The following is a 25,273-nucleotide window of genomic DNA, read 5'->3' as shown; positions in this document are numbered from 1 at the left end:
CGAGGCAGAAAAAGCAGAGGAGTCACTGTACAGAATTACCGATATCAAAGGGAAAACAATCACTTCCTACCACAGATAGCACACTCCTCTACTCGCATCACAGCAGGAATTTGAAATCCAATAATCTAGTCACATGATTTTATTTTGGAATGAGATAAATCCATCATTAGCCATCATTCAGAATGAAATTTTATTTTTCAGAAACAATATCGAACTCTATAGAACAGAAAAGCAATTTAAAAAGGAATAAGGAATTAAAAAAATCCTGAAGTGATTTAGGAGGCCTTCTGGAAACATACTATATTAATGAATTTTTTCATAAACAACTTTTTACTGTAACACATGGAAATGCGATATACCCTGAGTTATGATGATAATTAAATCTTACATAAAAGTGTTAACTCTAAGACATTAATGTACAAATTATAGTTTTGTTTTACTGACGTCCAAACTAAACAACATGCATTCTTCTCACTTATTTTCATGTCAACACAAGGAGAATTAAAATACATTTATTTTAAAGGAAACATTGAAAATGGGAGATCATACAATCCTTTGTTTAAAAGAACCCACTTCAGGGCCAGCCCTGGTGGCCTCATGGTTAAGTCCAGCACGCTCTGCTTTGGTGGCCCAGGTTCAGTTCCCGGGCACAGACCTACACCACTGGTCTGTCAGTGGTCATTCTGTCACGGTGGCTCACATACAAAAAGAGGAAGATTGGCAACAGATGTTAGCTCAGGGTGAATCTTCCTCAGAAAAAAAAAAACCCATTTCACTTTTCTCTTTTTCTTTGGTGAAGATATATCCACTTAGATCTAGAAATGTGCCCCACTGCTGAACTAAATACTCACAGTTATTCGTTCATCTTTATCATCCAGTGGAGAGCCATCTTTCTTCCACGAAATGGTGGGTTCAGGATGGCCTCTTGGAGGCTGGCATTCCATCACTGCAGGCTCTCCCACCGCCACCATGACATCGGAAGGATTTTGTCTGAAGTCATCCCGTAGTACTGTAGGAACAAGGTTAAATCGTTATAGTCAATAGTGAGATATACAGTCCTTATCTCCGAACTTCAGCAAAAGAGACGTTTATTATAATAAACTACTACTAACAGCTATCTCAATACGTCTTCAAGAATCTATATCTACTTACAGACATACGCAATTCAATAAAGATATCTGGCCTTAAGCATACACAGCAGGGGTAATTTGATATTCTTCAGAGGCCAGGGGGCAAGCGCGTTCTGCTCTTAGTGCCCTTGCAGTTAGCATTTGGCTTATCTTTAACTTGCATTTCTTCTTGACCTACTATCTACATGTTTTCATCCACAGGCTGATGAATAGCACTGAATCCTCCTTTTTCTTACATGAAACATTGAGATGATGCTTTCTATTACTAAATGAATTACATACACAAACAAACCAAAATATTAAAAGTAAAAATAAATATATTTCCAAACATGCATTTCATTGACAGATATTTTAAAGATATTTCAAATTAGTGTATCAGTATATAGTCATAATTTAAATATGCTCGCTATAAAGACTTTAAAAGTATTTGCAAAGCAATTATATTCAAAATGCTGTCTATGTGTTTCCATTATCACAGAGTAAGGGAGAAGTCACCAAGGATGATAACAGCACTGCTACCAACAATGTCACTTTGTGTGTTATAAGTTTTTTGGTTTTTTGGTTTTTTTGATATATATTATTCATTTAATCCTTAAACCTATTCAAGGCGAGAGATATTATTAGTCCCCTTTATATTAACGCTACCTTTTAGAGGAGGAAACAATTCATTACTGTAATCTCAACTGGATACTAATGTAACATTAACATCCTCTAAAACAAGCAGTATTATTCACTTTGTAACTGTTGTAATAAATGCAGGAAATAAACCATATATGCATTTCAAAAAATAGTCCATACAGTAAATTTGTCTTCAGCTCTTGTTAACATCAAGAAGTCATGAATTAGGGGCTGGCCCCGTGGCTGAGTGGTTAAGTTCGCGCGCTCCACTGCAGGCGGCCCAGTGTTTCGTTAGTTCGAATCCTGGGCGCGGACATGGCACTGCTCATAAGACCACGCTGAGGCAGCGTCCCACATGCTACAACTAGAAGAACCCACAATGAAGAATACACAACTATGTACCGGGGGGCTTTGGGGAGAAAAAGGAAAAAATAAAATCTTTAAAAAAAAATAATAAAAAAAAAGAAGTCACGAATTATTTGACATCAGTCTGTCTTAAATCACAACTCTAGTGAATAATTTGTTGTTTAGTAGATAGGTTATCTTAACACACTACTTAATATCTTTTTTCCCTATTTACAAAGCAGGTATGGAGACATATACTTCAGTACAAAGACTAAAAATGTTAGTTATCTTTCTCTCACCCCATTCTCCCCTGGTATGTAATAAAATGTGAAAAATTTTAGTAATCTAATTTAAAATGATACTTAAATGTTCATTGGTATGTTAAGGGTGTAGATTTGAAGGGATAAATGCTATTTATCTTTTAAAATCTATTGAATATTTAATACTACAATTTTGTACTGGAATGGACGTCTTTGCATTTCAATGGGCTTTAAAAAAATTTTCAGGGATGAAATACTACAATGTGAAAAACTTATGCTCAAACCATTATTTCAAAAGTCCCTCTTAAATTTTGGTTTCAAAACCTCAAACAAGCTTACACGCTTACAAAATCCTATATTTTTCTCTTGCAATTCTCTACTTTTCCTTCCTCTCTGCCAACTAAGTAAGTGCATACATCTGAGTAAGCCTTAATACCCACTCAAGCAAAACCGGTTTTTAATCCATATTGAGACAACTTGGACACAATATGACTACGTTAACACTTGGAAAATACTACCTCAAAGAGGAGACTTGTGGCCTCGCCTTTGGAAGAAACAGTAAAAGGAAAAAGAAAAGGAAGTCCGATCACACCACATGGTTGAAATTCTAACTTCGATACTGTATGCTATTTATGAATACAATTATAGACACAAGGGTGAAACCTGTGGAGCTGAAACTCCAGCTACTGTTACCACATAATAAAAGAACAGAGTATGAAGACTGTCACTATTTATGAACTTATATTGCCATTAGATGTTAAGAATGTCCCACAAATAAAATGTAAGGTTTCTAGGAAAAGCAAATGAATTGACCTCGAGAAACAGAATGTGCCTTTGCAAGATCACGTTATTAATCTAAGATAAAATCTGAAAAACCTTAACATCCTTGAAACATGCAAAGGTAAAATACTTTTTGAATAAAAAGAAATAATTTGCACAGTTTTCCTATTTGGTGAGCTTAGAACAAACTTGGTAACACTATATCTTATTTACAAATTGAGATCATATCTTAAATAAACCAATGAATAATAAAATGTCTTTCCAAAATATCAAAGGTCTAAATCACATAAATCAAGGGTTTTTTTCCCCCCATTTACTACATTATTTGGGTTTTTATAGAAAAGAATGAAAAGCTAACAAAATGTAATCCATTAAAGATTGTTGCTTAGATAATGCTCATGTAATTATTTTTGCAGCTGTAAAGCATAAAACTCTAGCATTGCCTATGGCTACAGGCAACCCTGGATAAAGTTATGAATTTAAGATTTTTTTCTCTCTTCTGTAAAAGCAACTTTTCTTCCTTATATTTGTCCTGAAAATTTCCTTTTGGGGAAAAAACAGTATGTGTCACATTATAAAATGAAACGAACTTTTAGTTAAATTATCCAATTTTCTTAATTCATTTGTATATTTAAGTAATTAAAATAAAAATTGAATTCAAATGATTGGCAGCATCTTGGCAGAAAAACCATTGGTATCTATAAATATTCTCAAATATAGATCTCCTTTTTAAAAAGTCTCTCCTTTTCTTCTCTAATATCTCTATTAGTCAAAGTGCATATTTTCAACTGTTTCTTGATTTGAATAGTATGAAATTCTGAAATCTGGAACTAACTTTTGAAAAGAAGCTTTAATATTAATTTCAAAAAGAGCAAATAACATAAATAATGTATCCAAGTAGATATCACCTGAAAAGTTGTTAAATGAATCACAGATCATCCTAATATTATATTTCTTCCATATGCATGTAACAGTTTTATGTCGACAGGTTGGTACATATAATTTGGCTCAACCACTTTTCACTTTTTTCATTCTAAGTTAGAAAAAGGAAAAGCTTCATTGAATCTTTGAATCTCCCAGAAGGTTTTTGTCCAAAAAAAATGGTTAACTAAGTTTTGTCTTTTAAAACAAAATAAAACATAATCATTTCTTTCTGAAAATCTATATAAAAATTCTATTACAATTCTCAGAATAAGTAAACATATTTTCAGAAAAAAATATTAAAATTCAGTGGTGACTTTGCAACCTATTTGGGTGATGCTGAGAAGACAGCAGGCAAAGTGAAAAAAAAAGTTAAACAGGAACGGTTTCAAGTATTATGGAAACTTTAATATTTGTAACACACTCTTTAAGAGCACTGTGGGAAACTGTAGAACTGAATGAACAAAATTGTAGAGCAGGCAGGGGTCTTTGACAATATCTAATCCATCATAAATAGAGGCAATTGAGTCCCGAGAAACGTTGTCACTAGCTGTGTTACTTGACAGGAAGAGAACAGATGGAAACACAGGTATCCCGATTTCCAAGGCCGTGCTCCTTTTACACCATGTTACCATTTTACTGTAAAATGCAACTCTCCTATCTAATCCATAATATTTCCAGCAAATCCATGCCATTATTGCAGAAGGCTCGGCTCACCAGTGATGGTACATCAGTGCACTGCAGCCCCATGACTACCCAGTTTTGGTAAAGCTCAAGTGCTCCTCAAACTAATTGTGTTCCCTAATCATGTGGTGAACATCTGTGAACTGGCTTCATGAATCACAGAATCTCAGTGCAGTTAGAGCCCTAAGAGATGTGTGATTCAAACTTTTTCTTTTAGAAATTAATCATCTAAGGTTCCTCAGTGGGGACAGGAGCACGTCACATAAATACTAATAATGGTAACGTTAACAATGGCCGATGTTTACTGAACATTTACTATATAAGGAACCATACCAAGTATCTGCTCGTTTAATCTTTATAACAAGCCTATGATAAAGTGAAGTAATTAGTTTAATTTTATGAATGAGCAATTTGTAAGGACTTAGGAGCAGAGCCAGACTGCAGATCTCTAGTCCACAAAGGACTCTATCAAATTGCCCACCTATCTAGTCTCAACAGTGTGCACAATTCTAAATACATAGCTATCATGATATAATTAATATTTCAGTCTCTTGCCATTGAAATAGAAGTTGAGTGAGAAATTTCCCTTCTATCAGTCAAATACTATCTTTGTATATATTCTGAATTCTTGTATTTTCTCAGATTTTTCCATGTTCTTGTATTTTCTCAGAAATTTCCACTTCAAATTTTCAGCGGCATATTGAGAATTAGATTCATCATTCACTTAATGTATGTCATGCTAACTCTTATCAATGGTTCTCCTTTTGTTTCAACAACAAAATGACTGGAAAAGCTGAAACAATAATCAGCATTTTAATTAAACATGAACATTTTAATTAGAAGTGAGTATCTTGAGAAAAACAGAGGAAGATAATATGCAGTCTTAGGATTTTTTTTTTTCTACTTAAAGGACTACATTGTCAATGAAACCTTGCAGCAAATAGAAGTAAATTGTCAACTGGAGAAAGAAAAAAAAATCAATGAAACTCTTCAAAACATGTCATATTAGAGGAAAAAAATAAATGAGGAGATATATTCTCAAAGACAACAACTTTACAGATGCTCAATAACAGCAGGTCTTTGTTGCAATGTACCACTTTAATTGCCTTCAAAATTCCTAATCACTTACCTAATCTTCAGGGTTTTTTTTAAAGATTTTATTTTTTTTGCTTTTTCTCCCCGAAGCCCCCCAGTACATAGTTGTATATTCTTCATTGTGGGTCTTTCTAGCTGTGGCATGTGGGACGCCACCTCAGCCTAGCCTGATGAGCAGTGTCATGTGTGCGCCCAGGATTCCAACCAACGGAACATTGGGCTGCCTGCAGCGGAGCGCGTGAACTTAACCACTCGGCCACGGGGCCAGAGCCCCTAGTCTTCAGTTTTGATTAGAAACTGTATTATTTAACTTCTCTGATCCCTCTAGTTCTCTATCTAACAGCTCACTTACACGCTGACATAAATGTTATCTAATTTCAAAATAACCATGATTCTTTCATTTAACACATCTCTACTGAGTATATACTTTGTGCCTGGAAGCTATGCTATAACTTGTATTTTCCTTGCAGTAAAGTTTATATGAAATGCTGATGTCTGTCAAAAACAACTTCTCAGAAAATAGTAGTATAAGAGAGTTTTATTATAGGTTATTTTGTACTAAGATATATGTTTTGAGAGCTAGATAAGAAAGTATATCATAAGGCTTTTATAACTTTTTAAGATCACAGCATTAAAGCAAAGTGTTATCTGGGGCACAAATGTGTTCAAAACTCCTTAATATTTCTTAAAACAAAGTAATAATTCCAAACTTTTTAAAACATTTGAATAAAAAGGACGAAGGTACAGAAAAGTACCTTAACTCATTGAAGAGGAAAACTAAAATGATAATGTGTAAAATAATATTCCACGAGGTATTATCCATCTTAAAGCATCCATCTTTTAAATTAAGTAATTTCCTTTTTAAAATGATGCATGCAACCATCAATTCTGTATAAATTTATAATTTAATTACGACTGTTTCCAAAAGGATACCTATTTACTTTTTTGCATTTGGCACTGAATATATCTATGAATGATCTTCAATAACTATGTCATCTTCTACTTGTATTTTTTATAGAATGCAACTTTATTTTTAAACCTTAAGTTATGCTTTGGTTACAATCCTGGAAGAAAGTACGCTGATAAAAGCACTTATTTTCTCAACTATTAGAGTTTTTAAAGATTGACAAACCTCTTCTGCTCTACCCTAGGAAAGGAGCACATTTTCTTTTCAAAAATTGTACATTCTGCAAAAGTGATATAGTACGAATGGATGTCAAACATGACCCAACTTTATTGATGAATACAGAGCATTGCAAATAAAAGGAGAAGCTATTATCTGAATGAAAATAATGTAATAGCAAATTATTTGTTTGTTCTTTTTAAACAACATATGATGGAGGAGCAAGCTTAAACCCAGTTGCATGCCTCTCAGTTCTGTTGGGTTGCGGCAATGAGGGCACCCCCACTCCTGGTCTTTTAATGCTTAGAATTACTTCCGGAGTGGATCCAAGCTTAAACCACGTTCCCATTTTGCAGAAACCTGGACACCACAATGACATGTCTTATGAAAAGCCCCCATGGCTATCTGTAGTCAATGTTTCATGGTTTAATTATTTCACTTCAGAAATTACGTGTGGTACAACAGTACATGATACACCCTAGTGTTTATCACAATGGCACCAAGTCATCAAGACAAAGGGAAGGTAAGTTTAGCATACTAGATTTAAGTTAAAATCTGTAATGCATTCCAGAGAAAGGCATACATCAATAAGGATCAACATTTAAGTAGTTAATATTCAGCCAACATGAAGTCTGGAAGATCATAAAAAAATGTACTGCCATAGCACGTCAAGTTGCTAAAATCATATGTTCTAACTTAAAGATGTCAGTAGCTTACTGGATATTTGCATTTTACACACTTTAAACTACTATAAATAAAGTGGGTTTATTAACTTAAAAAAATGCAGCATTTGTAAAGCACCATTTTATATGGTATTATTTGCAGATATGTTTAAGAGTCAAAAAACAGAAGTCAAGAATTCCAGAATCACATCACACATCCTTCCACTATGCCATGATTTTAATAGGTATATTCACAATGACTCAGTTATTTCCATACAAACAGTGAGTTTTACACTCTATCTTGCTAGGGTTATTATGAAGACTAATTATTTAGTGTTTGTACAGGACTTGCCATTTATATGGTGCATTACATCTGCAAAGAAGTATTACTATTAGTCACTATGTAAGGAATTGCCAAATTTCTCAGCTGCCAGTACAAATGGAAAGGAGGACAAAGAATGCCATTGATGAGGGTTTCTAAGTGCCAGAGCAAAAGTCACACTCAGAGGTAGTCTGGCAGGGTTAAAAAAACACAGACAGAATGAGGCTATCTGGGCTTTGGGACCCTCTCATTGGGGTAAGACAGACATGTGTTCTGTATTTTATAAATTCCAACTTTCTATTTAGCACCCTACATTGACAAAGTCCTTGATCAAAGGAATATATTTATGTGTTTAGTTTCTGGACCTTTATATTCAAATATCAGCTCCATGAGAACAGGGGGCTGTCTTTATCACTTCTATATCTCCAGTGCCAAGAACAATGCCCAAGACACAGCAGGCATCAGTGAATGTTTATGGTACATCTTCTGTGTACTGGGTATTATATCTGAAATGGTACTACAATTGGCATGAGTCTTACACTCATGGTGCTCAGGGTTTAGGGGAGTAGACAGACAATATTCAAATAAACACCCACATAAATTGGCAACTATAATTGTGATACATGCCATGAAGGAAAAGGACAGGATGCTGTGTGAGAAACTAATGAGGAACATAATATAGATTGGAGGTGAGAGAACACTGAGGATGTAACAGTTAAGCTGAAGCCTGACAGATGAGTGGAACTTATCCTAGAGAAGTGCATCACAGGCAGAGGAAATAACCCAGGCTGAAGAAAAAACTCAGTACAGTAAACGAACTTTAAAAGACTCGGACCCTGTGTAGTGAAACAGGTTGACAGCAACGCAACACGACGTTGGCAGGGGGAGGTGGGGGCCAGACTTGCTGTGCATAGCAGCCATGATAAAGGGTCAGCTTTTAATTCCCATGGGAAGCCACTTCAGTGGCTTTTAAGCAGACCTGTCCCATGGTGGAATTATCATATTTAAATATTCATTCTAGCCATTCTGTTAATAAATTGGAGAGGGAAATAAGAATGGTGGAGAGAACATGTAGAAGCCCATTGCAGTAATGAAGGGAAAAAATGATAATGGTTTTATACTATTCTGATGACCCTGGATTTGGCACAAAGGGGACACAGTAGAAGTGTATACAGAGGTGAAAATCAAAATGACCTCTTGAAGGGTTGAAGTTGACAGAGAGAAAGATGTCAACAAGGATACCCAGGTTTCTGATTTGAGTAACTGAACAATGTCATTTTTAAGGTATAGGAAGATAGGTATATAACATAGAAATAAATCCTCCCATGAGGAAGAGTAGGAAAACATACGAAATCCATACACACAATAACATGATAATATGAAAACTGGTTCATTTATTAAAAATTATTATGATTTCAAATTCTGCCCCTTAGTATTTAACACAGGATTGAATTTTACCTTTATGTCGCTACATCCCATATCTCAATTGCCGATAATACCCCTTGATCAATTAGTCTATGTTATAATTTTTAGGATGACAAATTTTAATTCAGTTTGATACATATCATATAATTTTTAACTGACTGAAAAACTGAAACTAATATACTTTTATTATATATACATATATATACCAATATATATGTATGCACATCTGTGATGATACGATATATATATGGCCACTAATAACATATACATTGTGATGATATCCATACTCAGCCGCAAATTATAGTAAAAACTCAGTAATTTTGTTCAGAGAATAAAACAATTCAAAACATTATGGGGAATTTCTCAGGACTGCCATAAATTAAGCTCAATTTACTATTTAAGTATAAGAAGATCAATGCACTTTACACGTTATTATATAATTTGAATAAGCTGAGAGTTTACATATGTCAGAAGTTTATAAAATCTCTAACACATCATAAAGTTCCCTGGGAAAATGCTGACTCATCAACTCTTAAGGATTTATTTGTGGTTCATTTGTTCACTCAATAAAAGTACTAGGCATTGTGGTGGGAGGTGGTGGCTAAGATAAACAAGAAATAGTCTCTGCTTTCAAAGCACTAATTTCAGGGGTTTTTTTCTTGCTCTCCTTATTTTTCTTTTGTCACAGAATGCTTTGTTCCATTGAAACTTTATACAAAAGTTTAATATGCAAAACAGATAAAAGGGATACTGTTTCACTTCCCCATCTGGGGCTGTCCTGCAGAAGAATGCAGGTCTAGTGTTAAACTGACATATGAGACGTTTAAAAAACTTTCCTAGCTGCTGTAGCTATATTGTATGTAGCTAATAAGTGACAAATTGGGAAGTGGGATACCAAAGCCTGCACTTTCAGCACTAAACTGTACTGGCCCTCTAGGAGAGAGACACTCACGCTTGAGTTTGTCTCCTTGGTGGTTTATAAGAGAACTCCACTTTGGTGCCATTTCAAAATACACCCAGCTTTCACTGTCACACTGAACCGATATGTGGAGGAGTCTGCCATTCCTCACATTTAGAATAATGCCCTAAAATAGGCCTATATTACTATAGTTTATCAAATTAGAGCTTTATATAATTTAAGTACAAACTGTGCCACTTCCACCTTCACTCCAATTGCAAATGAGGACCTGAAGCCAGGAGCTAAAAGGACTCAAGATTGTACAGTGGTTACTGGACATAGTAGAAGCAGATCTCGAGATAACTATTTTCATATAGACATATTTTTTTAAGTGCCTGAGAAAGACGAGACGGTTTCCTAATTAAAACATTTGCTGGGAAACAAAGGTGGTTGTAAAAAAACCCAGGTGTTTCCTTACCCTCTCAAGCCCAAGATGCCGGCAGCTAAACAGGAGAAGGGCTAAAGGGAGCCTTCACATTTTATGGGGAGTCTAATGGTAACAGTATCAAGGGAGAAAAATCCTCACAGTTTAAAATGATCTTGTTAAAACCTCCCTGGAAATTGGGAAGAGCCAGAGAAAACAGCTGTTGGATTAAAAAACAACAACAACAAACCAAACTATTCTCACTAGTGTATTTTTGTGGAGCATAATTAAGATTGCCAATTATAACACCTCCTCCAACTGAAACGAATATTTCAGTGACAGGAAAAAACTAAGTCTAAATAGCGCACACACAGACACATCAACTAAACAAAGGGGTCTTTAATTGGTGACAATCTGCCCTAAATCACTGTTAGGATTCCTCAACATAATAACTTTCAGATTTGTTAATTCCTTGTATCTTTCCCCTATCACAGGCTGTCTGGGGCTTCAGTATAATAATGCCAAGTATCTAACAGACCTTTCAATCTTCATGGAACTAACAAACATGTAATTGTGTAGCTGTGTGAGCTGCTTTTTCCTAACAAACCACACAACCCTTGGGAGAGTTCCCTCAGCCTTTAGCTCTTTGGCAGCCAAAGTTTCAGACCTCCTTTTGCTGATAACTGGAGTCGTGCTAACAAGTCCTGACTAAAGGTACTAGGGATTAAATTAGTAGAAAAGCAAACCATTTTATAACTCTTATTAATGACACTACCTCTACCAGTAATACTCAGTGTTTTATGCCATATAAAATCTATGCTTTCTCAGGAAGTATCAGAAGCAAAAGATAAAATTACTGAACACAATAAAACAACTCAATAAAAAGGAGCAATGCTCTATCAAAATAAAAATCTTAAATTAGGAATCATTGCTAAATGTTATTTGTGTGTGTATATGTTCAGGTAATGGAAATGGAAGCTTTCTACAGTGGAGGTTGATTCTGTGCAACAAAAACCATATCTTCCTCAGCTCTTCACCTGAACTTCAGTGTAAGTTTCAGCTGAGTTTACTGTATGCAAAACACCAGCAATCAACAATTCAGGAGGCTAATTCAAGTCCTGGAGGACCATAATCAGCCAGTGAGGCAAGGATAAGAAACTCTGGCCAAAGTTTGCCTTCCAAAGGTTCTAGTTCAGAGCGGCTAACGATTGCTTTGTAATTCTTTTCAAAAAATCATAACCCTTTTAGATATTGAGCAACATTTCATGTCTTGGGCTACTGTCCCTGAGAAGGCTTCACATTGGTCCTCACAAACTCTTTTACTGGTGTCACCTCCAATAATCTGAAAGATGATGCACTCTTCTCACACTTCAAAACTGATTATTTAGAAGTTTAAATGGCTGCAAAATTTAAAATTTCTGGCATATCGTAAATAATGAATTCAAAATAAAACTGTTCTTGCCTCTTTTAAGTACATCTGATGAACCACAAAGACCACCGTGAGTTGATGCCTGCATGGTCCATTGCAGTCTACGCACAAAGAAGCTCTTTTTTAAGTTGTAATTTTTACATTATTCATTTTTCTCTTTGAACTTGTATTTCTATTCCAATTCCCACCCAATTCTATCCTCATGCAATATACTTTTATGCTCTAAAGAGTTGTTGTTGTTGTTTATTGATCAGCCTGTCACAGTTCTCAGCTTTGGAAAATGAACTGTGGCACTGTCCCTGTGTCTGCTGCCTCTGCAGGCGCACACAGAAAGACTGTGAACGTATGGATGGTATGGCTTTCGTAAATAAAGTGAAAGAAAGGCAAATACGAACGACAAGATGGGAAAAGGGAACTCCACAGCAAGGATATTTTCAGACACATCAGTTTTAGGAATGATATACATGGCTAGTGAGAATCTGGAAAACACAGAATAACCAAAGCCCCGTATACCTTTGAAATAGACAGAGATTCTGGTTTGAAGACCACTGCCATAAACCAAGCCCCCAATTCCACTAATCTAGTCATCAGCTTTGAAGAAGTTAGCAACTCATCTCTACTACAGTCGGAGCCAGTACCTAGAGACCCAGCATGTATAGAACCTCATAGATGAACATGAATTAACTTCCTGGAATCAAATTTTGGGTAAATTTCATAAATGAGTTGATGCTTCTATGTTTTATATTATTAATTGTAAAAGTTAAAGAAAAGCAATCCAAACCAAGTGTAATTATTAACTTTATTGACTTCAGTAAATTATATAAAGCCAAATAATCATAGCACAATCTTAAATGATCAACAGTCAAAATGGAATCAAATAAGCAAAAACTCGATCTAATGGGTGAAGAGGGCCAAATGCTTTCTCTGGACATTTTAAGACCTCTGCTTATAAGGAGGACAAGTGGTTCTTGGGACCAGGTTAGCTGACCAGTTTTTGAAAATACCCTACAAGCAATTTAAAGAACTATAAAACCATTAGCAACTTCAAGGGACTCAAATAAATAACAAAGAAACCTCTGACATTCTCTGTATGCTGGCAAGCTTTGGATTACTTTTCTTCTTTAACAGACCTCAGCTGGAACAGCAATGTTTCTTGTAAATTAAAAAAAAATGTATAAGGTTTTGTTTTTCCACGAGGAGCAGCTGTAACTTCTGCTTTTTTGACCTATTGTAAAATCTTTTTATTTTCGAAGTGCTGAAAGTTGTTACTATTTTTATTGAACCAAGTAGTTTATAACTAGTCAATAAAAATCACTATTATCGTAAAACTTTTGTCTGTATTTTAAATACGTTGATAAATCTGTTTCTAAATATTTGCTAGGCTCCTTAACATAGGAGTAATCCAAGTTCCCTCTCAACATCAACACTTTCCTGAGTTGCAATAAAAACTAAACAAAGAATGACAACTTTATCAATTTTTAATCATGTAGACTCTTATCAACTCCTGGAAGGACAGACAAAAACTGGTTATTGATAGTGCATAATCTAAGCTGCAATTGATGATAATTCATTTTGACAAAAGAGGGCACACTTGGTGACATTGTAATTTAAAATACTCATTAAAGTTTCATTTCCAAAATCAATATTATAACTTCCTATGAACAAAAATAAATATTTTTTCACATTGTAAAATTTAGGGTTTTTAAAGTAAACGATGCTAATTTAATTTGGTGTTTCCATCTTTAATCACATATGTTTGACCTCAAAGAGCCCAGTTTCATTAGAAATCTACATAATTGATATCAACATTTGTTTTCAAAATGGGAATATTTACTTTATCAATAATAATGCAAGATTAGATTTTCTTGCTAAAGAAATTATAAAACAATTTTTTTCTAGGTCTCAATATGCTTTCTTGACTCTTAACCAATAACTTTAGATAAGTAATTAAAGCATCCACTTTAAATGCATGATTTTTATTTATTTATTTATTTGGTGAGGAAGATTGGCCCTGAGCTAACATCTGTGCCAATCTTCCTCTATTTTCTTTTTTTTTTTTTTTGAGGGAGATTAGCTCTGCACTAACTACTGCCAGTCCTCCTCTTTTTGCTGAGGAAGCCTGGCCCTGAGCTAACATCTGTGCCTACCTTCCTCTACTTTATATGTGGGACAACCACCACAGCATGGTGTGCCAAGCGGTGCCATGTCCGCACCGGGGATCCGAACTGGCGAACCCCAGGCGGCTGAGAAGTGGAACGTGGGCACTTAACTGCTGCACCACCCGGCCAGCCCCCTTCCTCTATTTTCTATGTGGGATGCCACCACAGCATGGCTTGCTGAGTGGTGTGTAGGTTCACGCCCTGGATCTGAACCTGTGAACTGCAGGCTGCTGTCAAAGTGGAGCACACAAACTCAACCACTAAACCACTGGGCCGGCGCCAATTGCATGATTATTAATTGACAATGGCCTATGATTTAATAGAGATGACACTCTGAATTTACAGACATCATGGAACAATCCCATGGTCTTAATGAGCAAAAGGTTGAGATACAAAAAGGATTATTTATTAGTTAAAAAAAAAGTGTGGCAAAAACATCAAATGCCCCTTTGACCTAACTCCTAAAAAGCAGAAAATAAGGAAATTAAAAACACATTGTTGTTCCCACTCTCAATCATATTTCTATTGGCTCTTATTCATTTTTGTTTGTTCAAAATCTTAAATGCACTATTTCAAAAGAGAAGTTTATGTGAACACATAATAGTCTGGGGTACATATTTAATGTAATGATGTTGCTAAACAAATGTTGTGGCAGCACTTCTTAATCACACATTTCTTCAATTAATTTTTTCTTTTGAGTTCTCAAGGTCAGAACTAGATAAAAAATTTTACTTGAGTTATGCATAACAATTTCCTCTTAACTTCCAAAAAATAAAAGTTAATGACCAACATTCATGTAAGGGAAAATTGACTGTTTAATGTTTCTTATTGAAAGTATAACATTTTAAGGATTACTAACTTTATTGTCTTTACTAATCAAACTATTTACGCTATTTAAATACTTAAATGATAAAAGTAACACTACTTCTCTTTGCTTAGAAACAAAAGAATCAGAGGAAAGGCATTCAAAACATCATGACCAGTAATGGAAAAACCACAACCAGTAATTATACAATGTTCTAGCATTTGAGGGGATCACACACATGTTGAAAAAGGTAATTGAACATGGAAGAGAAGATGAAATAAGAACCAGACCACATGATAAGTGACACAAGAGAGATGCATTTTACTCCCAAACACTATAAATAATTGACAGCTCCTACAACTGTAATTAATTGATCTAAGTAATACTTGAAAGAAACATATTACCACATTTCTAAGAAGGACAAGAGCTGGATATAAGTCAAGACTGGCAATTAAAATAGCCTAGATGGCATTACATGGTCATATAAATTTAGTGTTGGTAGCAAAATAACAAATAAACAAAAGTAAAGACATAAGAACCAAACTAATAAATGAATTTATAGTAGAATTTTTTTGTACCCTAATGGGTAGAAAATGAACTACTGAAAACATTTATAGCAAATACATAAGTTCTTCTGTACTCTGATGCTGTTCTTAATGTTTAATCCGTGAACACTGCCTCCAATTTAAGTAATCTAAGATATATGATACTTTGTCATCTTTACCATCAAAAAGAAATTCATACCTTAATCTTCCAGATTATGATAAAACTTGAAATATATTTTGAAGCAACTGTAACTTTTAATTAGTCATGTTCACATAGCTTCACGTGAAGTGTGATAATACACGGCTACAAGAGACTACGAAAGAGCGCTACCTTCTCTTCATCCCCTAACCCCACTCCACTGTTCTCTGGCCTTTTTATTTCTTCATCTTTTATTTTATTTCAGTAAACAAACATTTGAGTTATTATTATGGGGGAGCTCTTTAAAAACTAAGTCTCCATCTACAATTCTGCCAATCTTGAAACAACCTATAAGACTTTACGCCCAAGAGCTTTTGGGCCAACCCACCTCCCACCACCTTCTTCAGCTCCTACTGAATTTCACACCCGCAATCCCATTTCCCTCTTCTTACTTTGGACCTCAAAGACTGGGAGGTCGTACATAAAGGAATTTAAAGCCCACATGGCCAGTGTGAGCAGCTTAATCAGTTAAGGTTAATATGTGAAGTAAAAGTTTTATAGGGTAAAGGTATAAGAGATGATTATGTGTTCAAGGATTTAATTTTAGTTAGAAGCTGCAACTAGAAGCTGCCTGTGTTTTGGGTGTGGATTTTCAGTAGATAACTGTGCTTCATCTGAAAAGCAATGGAAAATTTTAATAGACCTTCAGTTTAATTCAACAAAGAAGGATTTAGTCATCTCTCCTCAAGTTTTATACTTTGGAGGCATGAGAGAGATCAAAGACAAACAGCCTCATCTATGTTCCATGACCTGATTTTATATGTTTATTATTTTGAACAATAGAATGTTCTAGTTAAAAGCAGCTTAGCGTTCTTTTTAAGCCAAGTTTCTTTCATTTTAAAGATGGGAAAACTGAGTTCAGCAAGGTTAAGTAATTCGTTTATGCTATAATAACTCAAATAGGTTAAGGAAGCCCATTGATTTCCAATTAGATTATCATTATCTACTGACCACTACAACACAATCCAAAGATAACAGCTTTTAAATAAGAAATTTTTTTTTTTAATTTGAGATGGAATTGAGAGTATTTCTGAAGCAGCTCCATCCAGGGTTTCAATGGAAATTCCTTGACAGCCACAGGATTTGCTCAAGGTGGTCCATGGGGGAGCGATTGCTTATTTCATAGTTTTCCCCATAGGTCGGCCCTGAAACCCAACACTTAGAAGAGAATTATATTAATAAACTAAGTAATATCACTGTATTAAGCATTAACCACATTAGGAAATTAACGAAATCCATCCCTGTAACAATCATTTAAATTTGACACTATATCTGTTAGTTTACTTTCAGTTTTTAAAAACTTTCAGGCTTAGGAATTTCATTCTCAGGCTCATGAATTTAGGTTGAAGACAATGTCATCATAATCTCCACCTGTCACAGAGATATCAGGCCTCCACTGATAAAATAAATGGTTCATTCTGTCATCATGACGGCTATTAAAGGTGACAGCTTTCTTAAGACTGAATATTTACTTTAGTTTAATAGGAAAATGTACAAAAAGTAATTTGATGGTTTCGGTGATTTTTTTTTTAACGTAAAAGACTTAACATATCAGGAAAGTATTGCTGTAATTGGATTACAATATTAACACATCATTAATGAATCAATGTATATTTTAGATTTTTTTTTCAAATGTGTGTTTTTGACCTGCTGTATTATTGCTGTTACTATATATTTTTAAACTAGGACACTGCATGGTTAAAGAGCAGTGCTTCTCCATTAATTTTCATGACAATTTCAGACCTTCCTTCAAGGTCATACAGATCATGATGGGAGATTGTTGTTGCCTGCCCCAAGTCTTGCAAGAAAGGCAAATGATTCTTTCATCTGGAAAGGGGTCCAATCTAAAGTTTTGATTATGTGTGGAAGAGAGGACAGACTAAGCTTAAAATGTTAGTTCATTTGTAAGTCAAACTTCACAGCCGGATTAAAATGATTATTTTTAAAATCATTTTTTAAAAATTTAGACACAAATTTATTATGAAAATGTTTGCATTTGACAAAAAGTACTTATAATTATATATATACAGCAATATATATAATTATATATATATACATAGCAATCTCAGCTGTTTTACTAAGAAAGTTACCTTAAACTAAAAAATATATTTTTTTAACTTGGAAAAAGCCACTTCATGAAGATGATCTTTTTACTAAGGGAAAGAGTAGGACAAAAACTGTCTTAAACAGTCCACATAAAAGGAAAGAGAAAATAAATTTTTAGATGATTATAGTAAGCATTAACATCTAGAGAGTATCACACTAATGAGGTGGTCATTGGAAATGCTGTCTAGTGTAAGAAAAATATATGAGCAAGCCAAGGAGCTCCAGTCTCATTTTATCATGTACTTTAATAGAGGGCAAAGCTAGTTAAACAGATGGCACTCAGGATTTCTCAATGAATTCAGCATCTGTGTGTACATGTTGCATAAATGCCAATTAAAATGTGTCCGAGTAAATTTACATCCCTTGCTGATAGAAAGTCAGCCAATCTTGCTGGCTCAGGATCAAGGTTAACCTTAATCATCTGCTGAACTTGCAGCAAGTTGCTCTCAAATTGTACAGAAATTCCCAGTGATCTAATAAAAACAGAACTCCTATTGATTTGTATTTATTTACATTCATAACTCATTTCTAAAGCCTTGGGCTAGAGCTCAAAGGGAAAAAAGTTACTATTTGTATGACTTGGCCAACTATACTTTTAACCACATTTCCAACAAATACCTCTTTGATTAAAATGCCTGCCTGAATAAATTTTCCTAACCTCCTCCTTGCAACTTCCTAGTTGAGATAATTTTGCTTAAAAATTATCCTTTCAAAATGGTCTTGAACAAAGGAAAAAGGCATGTAGCAGTCAGACTGTCATTTCTATAGGGCAGAACGGAGTCTTTGCTTCACAGCGACCGGCAGCCATGAAATTATTCGAAACAATTCTTCCTAGAAGAACATCAAAATGGCTTCCCTGGCGTCTGTTTGACACAGTCCTTTCCCTGATCACTCCCTCGCTCCCAGTTCATAGGTACCCACCTAAAGCTTTCTCAGGCTACTTTAGGCTTGATCTTTTGAATTTCAACGTTTTCATACCCATATTACTCATTCTAAAGTGAAAATTTTGTCTTGTTATTAAAATAGGCTCCTCATTGCAAGGGAATACTACACAGGCATTAAACATAATGTTCTTCTTAAAGTAATAAAATGCTCAAGCTAAAATATTAATTGGAATAAAGAAGCACATAAAAATGGGCATGACAGAGTTTCCCAAACTATGTTTCATAAAACTCTAGATCAAAGCAACCTTAACATAGTTTGCTAAAACACCGGTAAGACATTTATGTTTGGAAAACTATGTATTAGAGCAACCCTTTGTAGAATTGCAATATTCATCAGCATATGAGAAATATTGAAAAAGTTGTACAGTAAAGAAATCACCATAACTTTGCTGCTCTAGTATTTTCCAAACACATTTGGTCATTGCCAATTCACTCCATCAACTTTTATAAGTTTTTTTGGGAACATCATTGACCTCTTTCTACAATAAGATCCTTAGTACAATACTTCTGGAAAGGCTAATGCAAAATATGTTTCTAATTTTGTAAAAAGACGTAAGTAAATATATATACATATCTCTAGAAAGTACAGGCATAAAGAAAAGATAACTGTTGGGAGTAGTCATTTCTGAGCAGTGAGATTACGAATGATTTTAATCTTCTCCTTTGTACACTTCAAAGTGTCTGATTTATTATATAGTAAACTTATATCGTTTTTATAACAGACAAAAGCATGCATGGTACTAAACGCCATCCCATTTTCTATATTACATAACTATACATGTGATCTTTTCCCATCCCTCTACTACAAACAGCTAACAATCTGGCATTTAGTCTGCGGAAGGCTTTGTGTTAAAAAGTCAGTCTCATTTAATCCTCACAAAGGCTGATGCAGGGTTTTTACTCTTTTACAAATGGAGAAACTGATATTTTGCTTAGCATATGGGGGAACCAGGATTCCATCGCAGGCCAGTCTGATGTCACAGCTCATACTTTAAATCACCAAACTCTGTTTAAACCCCTGAGGACAAGAATTATGCCTCATATTAGATATTGCCAAAGTACATCGTCATAATGCCTACCATACAATAATAACCAAATAAAAGTAATAATTAACACTTACTCATTGCTTAGTAGGTGCAAGGTGTGTGTGTATGTTTTAAATAATAACACTAACAATTGAGTATTTTATATTATGCTGGGAACTAGGCTAAGGATCTGTTATACATTAATTTCATTAATTCCGACCATATGCATTTAACACTATTATTATCCCGATTTATTGATGAGAAAACAAAGAGATACAGAAGTACAAAAACCAGGATACAAACTATATCAGTTTAATTCTAACATCAGCGTTCTTACTCACTAAAACAGTATAACCTGCCTGGAGGGATGCATTGTTATTTCAATATACAGTTCTTTAAATTGAGTTCTTTCTTTAGGAAAAAAACGCTTAGATGAGAAACTTAATTGAACTTTCTTACATCAATGTATAGATGTTTATTCATTCTACTCATATTTGTTTCTTAAAATGATAAAACTAAATTATCTAAAAGTGATAAAAAATCCATATCATAAATCTACTTAGATTATGATAAATGTTTAAACATCTCTTTATAGAAACATATGTTTGTAAAATAAAATGGTAAAAAAAAAGTATTTTATACCATTAATATTCTATGATTATCTGACATTCAGGTTTGGACAGGAAAGAGAAAAATTTTCATGATGGGTGGGTTTACAGTACACTCAGTGTGATATATACAAGACAATACCCCAAACTCATCCTTTTCATTAGTTATGTCTTCCTGCCTCTACTCACCCTTAGTAAACCCCATCTGGCACATATTGGGTGCACAAAAATGTTGGTGGCTGAATATCTTCATTACACATGATAGGGTTCCAAACACAGTACCCTAAAATATGGCACATTGAATATTTTAGGCTGAAGGAACTTGAGAAATGGCAGGTAGGGGAAGGACTCCCTGACCTCCCCCTTCTCCCCTGAAGTAGTCATAAGACCCTTATGTGGGAGGTGCCCTCCCTATTCCTGGAGGAAAGGAGCATCCTTATCTAGGAAGACAGAGGACCACTGAGAGGAATCAGAACAAACAAGCCTTGCTAATTTTCACCCAGTTTACTATCCTCAGCTCCTATACCCTGTTGTCCTATCACATTTTTTCCATGACTTTCCACACTTCATCCAACCTAGTATAAAAATGCTCAGGTTTAACCTCTTCTTTGGGTCTTCATTTCCTTATGAAGACTCCCATATCACGTAAAACTTACCTTAAATAAATTGGTATCCTCTCCTCTTGTTAATCTGTCTTCTGTCAATCCTATTTACAGGGCCCCAGCTGGAGAGTCTAGAAGGGTAGTAGGAAGAATTTTTCCTCCCCTACACACATTTTATTAGTTTTAGGACTGAATTGCTTTAATATTGTGTCTTCATTCCATCTTGGTGTCTCCACTAAGCTCCAATGTCTTGTTTATCTCTGCCTACCTGGGGTCTGGCACTGTTTCTTTCACAATAAGGAGATAAATAGATATTTTTGAATGAACAAGGTAATCTTATTTGGTCCCTAGAACAATCCAGAAGGTGTGCTCAATTTTTCGCTCATTTTCTAAGTTAAGAATTTTGCCCGTGCAATCGTAACTAGTATTTGGCACACTGGGCTTAACGTAGGTGTATCAAGTTCCACAGCCACTTAGGGAATTTATCCAATAGCTAGTGATTTCATTCAGCCCTGATACTACATGTAGTCCTGAAAACTGCCACAATCAAAAGTAATCTTGTAGTTTAACTATTCCCACCATCTCTAATATTTTCAAGGGTCATGATGATCCTTTAAGGAAGGCTTAAATAGAAAACTCATGTCAATGTTTTACTCCTTTTTGTTTTTTTTTTTTTTTTGCTGAGGAACATTCGCCCTGAGCCTCTTCTGCAGCCGAAGATTCACCCTGAGCTGACATCTGTTGCCAATCTTCCTCTTTTTGTATGTGAGCCACCACCACAGCATGGCCACTGACAAGTGGTGTAGATCCACACCTGGGAAGTGAACGTGGGCCGCCAAAGTGGAGGGTGCCGAACTTGACCATTGGGCCACTGGGGCTAGCTCTAAATGTTCTATTCTTTATGGTAACAAAGATACTTGCTAATACACTCTTTAATAGACAATTATAATCTATCACTTGAAAGTATCAGAGGAAGCACACTTGAACTTCTCTATGATGATAAACATTAGATTTTATAAAACAAATAAGAAAAGGAATATAGTTCAAATTTTGCCCCTTCCTCAACAAAAGTTTAAAAACACAATTAATACCAATAGTCCCTAAAGTGTCCCTATTTACTCTGCGTAGGTAAGAATATTCGGAAATGATCTTCTGTTCACCTATTAATGACTTGACAATATATTCAGTATTTACCATTTAATAAATTTCTATAAATTTTTTTTAGTCAATATCCACTGGTAATTTGAAAATACTCTTTAAAGCAAATCATGAAACTTAAACTTTACTTAAAATTTTAATTTACTGAAAGGTGGATGTTTTCTAACTTTCCTATATTTAGCATTTGATATTTCTGATTCTTATATATCATACACTTTGAAGAAATGCATTATGTGTACGTATCTATTTCTACAGGACTCCAGTTTGTACCCACCATAAAACAAAGCTGATTAACTGGTAAACCATCCAATAAAATTCAGTTTTGGCCAGCTTAACCTAATAGGAGTTTTTCCACTAAATTGCCCAGATGAACACAAATCTTGGACAATTATGTCCCACTAGCTCATGTGAGTAATTGCTGGGGTGGAAAATTGCAGCAAGTATGAAGGTACAGATGTTCACTTTTAGATGACCAAACAAAATAGGGGGAAAAAGTTCTTTTCCACACTGAATTTTATTTATATAATACATTTTGCTGTGTTTTCACTTTTCTATTAAAGATACCCCTTAGTATTCAGAAATATAAGTTCAATAATTAAAATAAAATGAGACAGGTGAGACTATTAAATCACGCACTAGAGGACTGCAGTTATTTTCTTTGAATTAACACTTCACTCAACATCTAATAACACAGTCACTGCTCTGTACAAAGAGGCAAAGTTACAGAAGGAGCAATGGTGCCTGTCTGTAAAGACATGCAAAAATTGTTCTTCAACTTGCTGAGAACAAAACATAAACTACCCCAGTTTTAAAGCGTTCAGAACTTTCCTCTCTAACAAGTGTGCCTTGTTTTCTGTGGTGTTCTTTCACGCAACTTCATTATACTTTCTTCTTCTGGCCTCAGTTTTGCCCTGTTGTTTACCGCACAATGATTGTCTGGGAACCATTTTTGGCCTTAGATTGAAAAGTGTTTTGTCCTCAGCTGCCTTACCTATTGATTTAGCCAGTTTCTGCTGAGGTCTGTGGACAGACTGCTCCAACTGCTCCCTCAGTGGTTGAGAGCTTAGCATCTTATTTCACAGGACTGAAGGAACAGCCAAGCACAGAGCATAGCACATCTATAAGCTTTCCATTTATGTACAGTTCTACCCTTCTGAATTTAAAGCACCCTCATGGGGTCAGACTCTTAAGCTATGATTATATGCTATATTGCATTAGATTAGATTAGATTATAGCATGTTGTATCTGTTTATTTTTTATAGTCTCTTTTCCGCACCCATTTATGGGTCCAAGAAAGCTCTCATCCATAGCACATAGAATAGCATGGAGTACATAGTAGACACTCAATAAGTATTCAATGACTGACTGATTGAGTGAATCTTACATCCCCCAATGGGCATTCCACTATGTGAAGAAATTATTTAATAGAGTTTCAGTGTAGAATTAGCCCTTGGTGGCCTCTAATATGATTCTATAAACAACAAGTAAACCTTTGGTTATTACCGGCGAAAAATACACTTGCCTGCTGACATGAATATTTTTCTCTGCAAATTTATTTATATTAAGCTGGATAAAGCTGGATAAATTTAGTACAGTGTCTAAGAGCAGAGACTCTGGAGCCAGACTGCCTGGGGGAGAAACTTGGCTCTGCCACTTACTTAATATACGACTTGGGACAATTTGCTAAACTGTTTTCTGCTTGAATTTCCTCATATATGAAAGAAGGATAATAAAATAAAGATTGATAATAAAAGCTCTATCACAGAATTGTTGTGAGTATTAAATGTTACTCCATGGGACACATTTATAACAGTACCCAGGACAACAATTAATAGCTAGAAGTATTAGCTCGTATGGTTAACATTAATGTAGTTGCATTTTCTGCTTAATAAATAATAGTGGATGCTATTTATAGGATAATCACTATTATTCTTAATTCCATTGAGAATTTAGTTATATTGAACTGGACAGTAAGAGGTTAACTAGCCTTAGGTGGACAGTAAAATTTGTTTCCTGATTATGCAAAGTTGAGTACCCAACTCCTGACGTGTGCTGACTCAGAGTATAGCTGCAGTCACCTTCGGCTATTAATTAAAATAGCAACAATAATATCTTAGTATAAATAAGCTATCCTAATCGATTTCACTCACAAACATTAACTTCTGATAAAGGGAAGGGGAGTTTCAAGAGACAGTGCAGAGCAATGACACTTTGAGGTACATTTTAAAATGAGAGTCAAAAGACACACTGAAATAGGAGAAATGGAAGGCTCAGGAAGACACACTTAGCTGGTCTCACAATTTTCCCCAGTGCACATATACAACAAATGTCATCTGGTACTACATCATTTTTGTTACTACTATTATTATTTAAATTGATGGATATAATTTTAACCAATATTCTCTATGTTGATTTGTATTTGAAAGTCATGTGGAATGCTGGAACCAAGTCAGAAGCACACCCACAAAATTAGCTGCTGTTGGAGCACATGTTTAATCTTCTTCAGTGATTATTTCTCTTTAACAGTACTTCAATTAAAAGAAAAGTCAAAATAAAAACTTTACTTTCTATAAACGTATTTATTTTCATATGTGTTACTGATTTATTGTTAACTGAAATTGAATGCCACAGCCATACGTTAAAGCAACGTATTAAAATAAGAAACAAATTCCAAAATGTTAAATACTTTAGCTGCTGAAAACCATACTAACTGTATAAAATAATCCAGGCTCAGTTTGATTTTCCATGGTGCCATTTTTGTCTTTCCATGTTTCCACTTTTTCCACTCCATATGCATGTGTGCCCATAGCTCTCCACTAAATAAAAACATCCCTTCAAACTTTCCTTGAAGGCACTTTCCTATCTATTTTCTCCACTGCCAAACATTTCTCAGGTTGAGATACACTGCCTTAGCTTCTTCTGTCCTCATCCTGTTCAAACTCCACTCACTTCAGATTTTAAAATCTCCTAATTGCCTTGCTAGAAGGCTTTTTTTCAGGTTCTGTG

The 25,273-nt window shown here is 34.9% G+C and overlaps 1 protein-coding gene across 6 annotated transcripts in view; it reads right to left on the bottom strand.

The window, feature by feature from the left end:
• The window catches only part of ROBO1 (roundabout guidance receptor 1), a 1,064,923-nt gene that overhangs the window by 137,186 nt on the left and 902,464 nt on the right, over positions 1–25,273 (bottom strand). For all 6 annotated transcript variants that reach the window (XM_014867639.3, XM_070488682.1, XM_070488681.1 and 3 more), the window contains one exon: positions 852–1,009. In XM_014867639.3, the coding sequence (XP_014723125.1) occupies positions 852–1,009 (158 nt within the window). The remainder of the gene's footprint in view (positions 1–851; positions 1,010–25,273) is intronic.

This window comes from Equus asinus, chromosome 18 (genome assembly GCF_041296235.1).
Source record: "Equus asinus isolate D_3611 breed Donkey chromosome 18, EquAss-T2T_v2, whole genome shotgun sequence".
Classification (NCBI taxonomy): domain Eukaryota; kingdom Metazoa; phylum Chordata; class Mammalia; order Perissodactyla; family Equidae; genus Equus; species Equus asinus.
The sequence above is the reverse complement of the archived record's forward strand: the minus strand, read 5'-3'. Positions and strand labels throughout refer to the sequence as shown.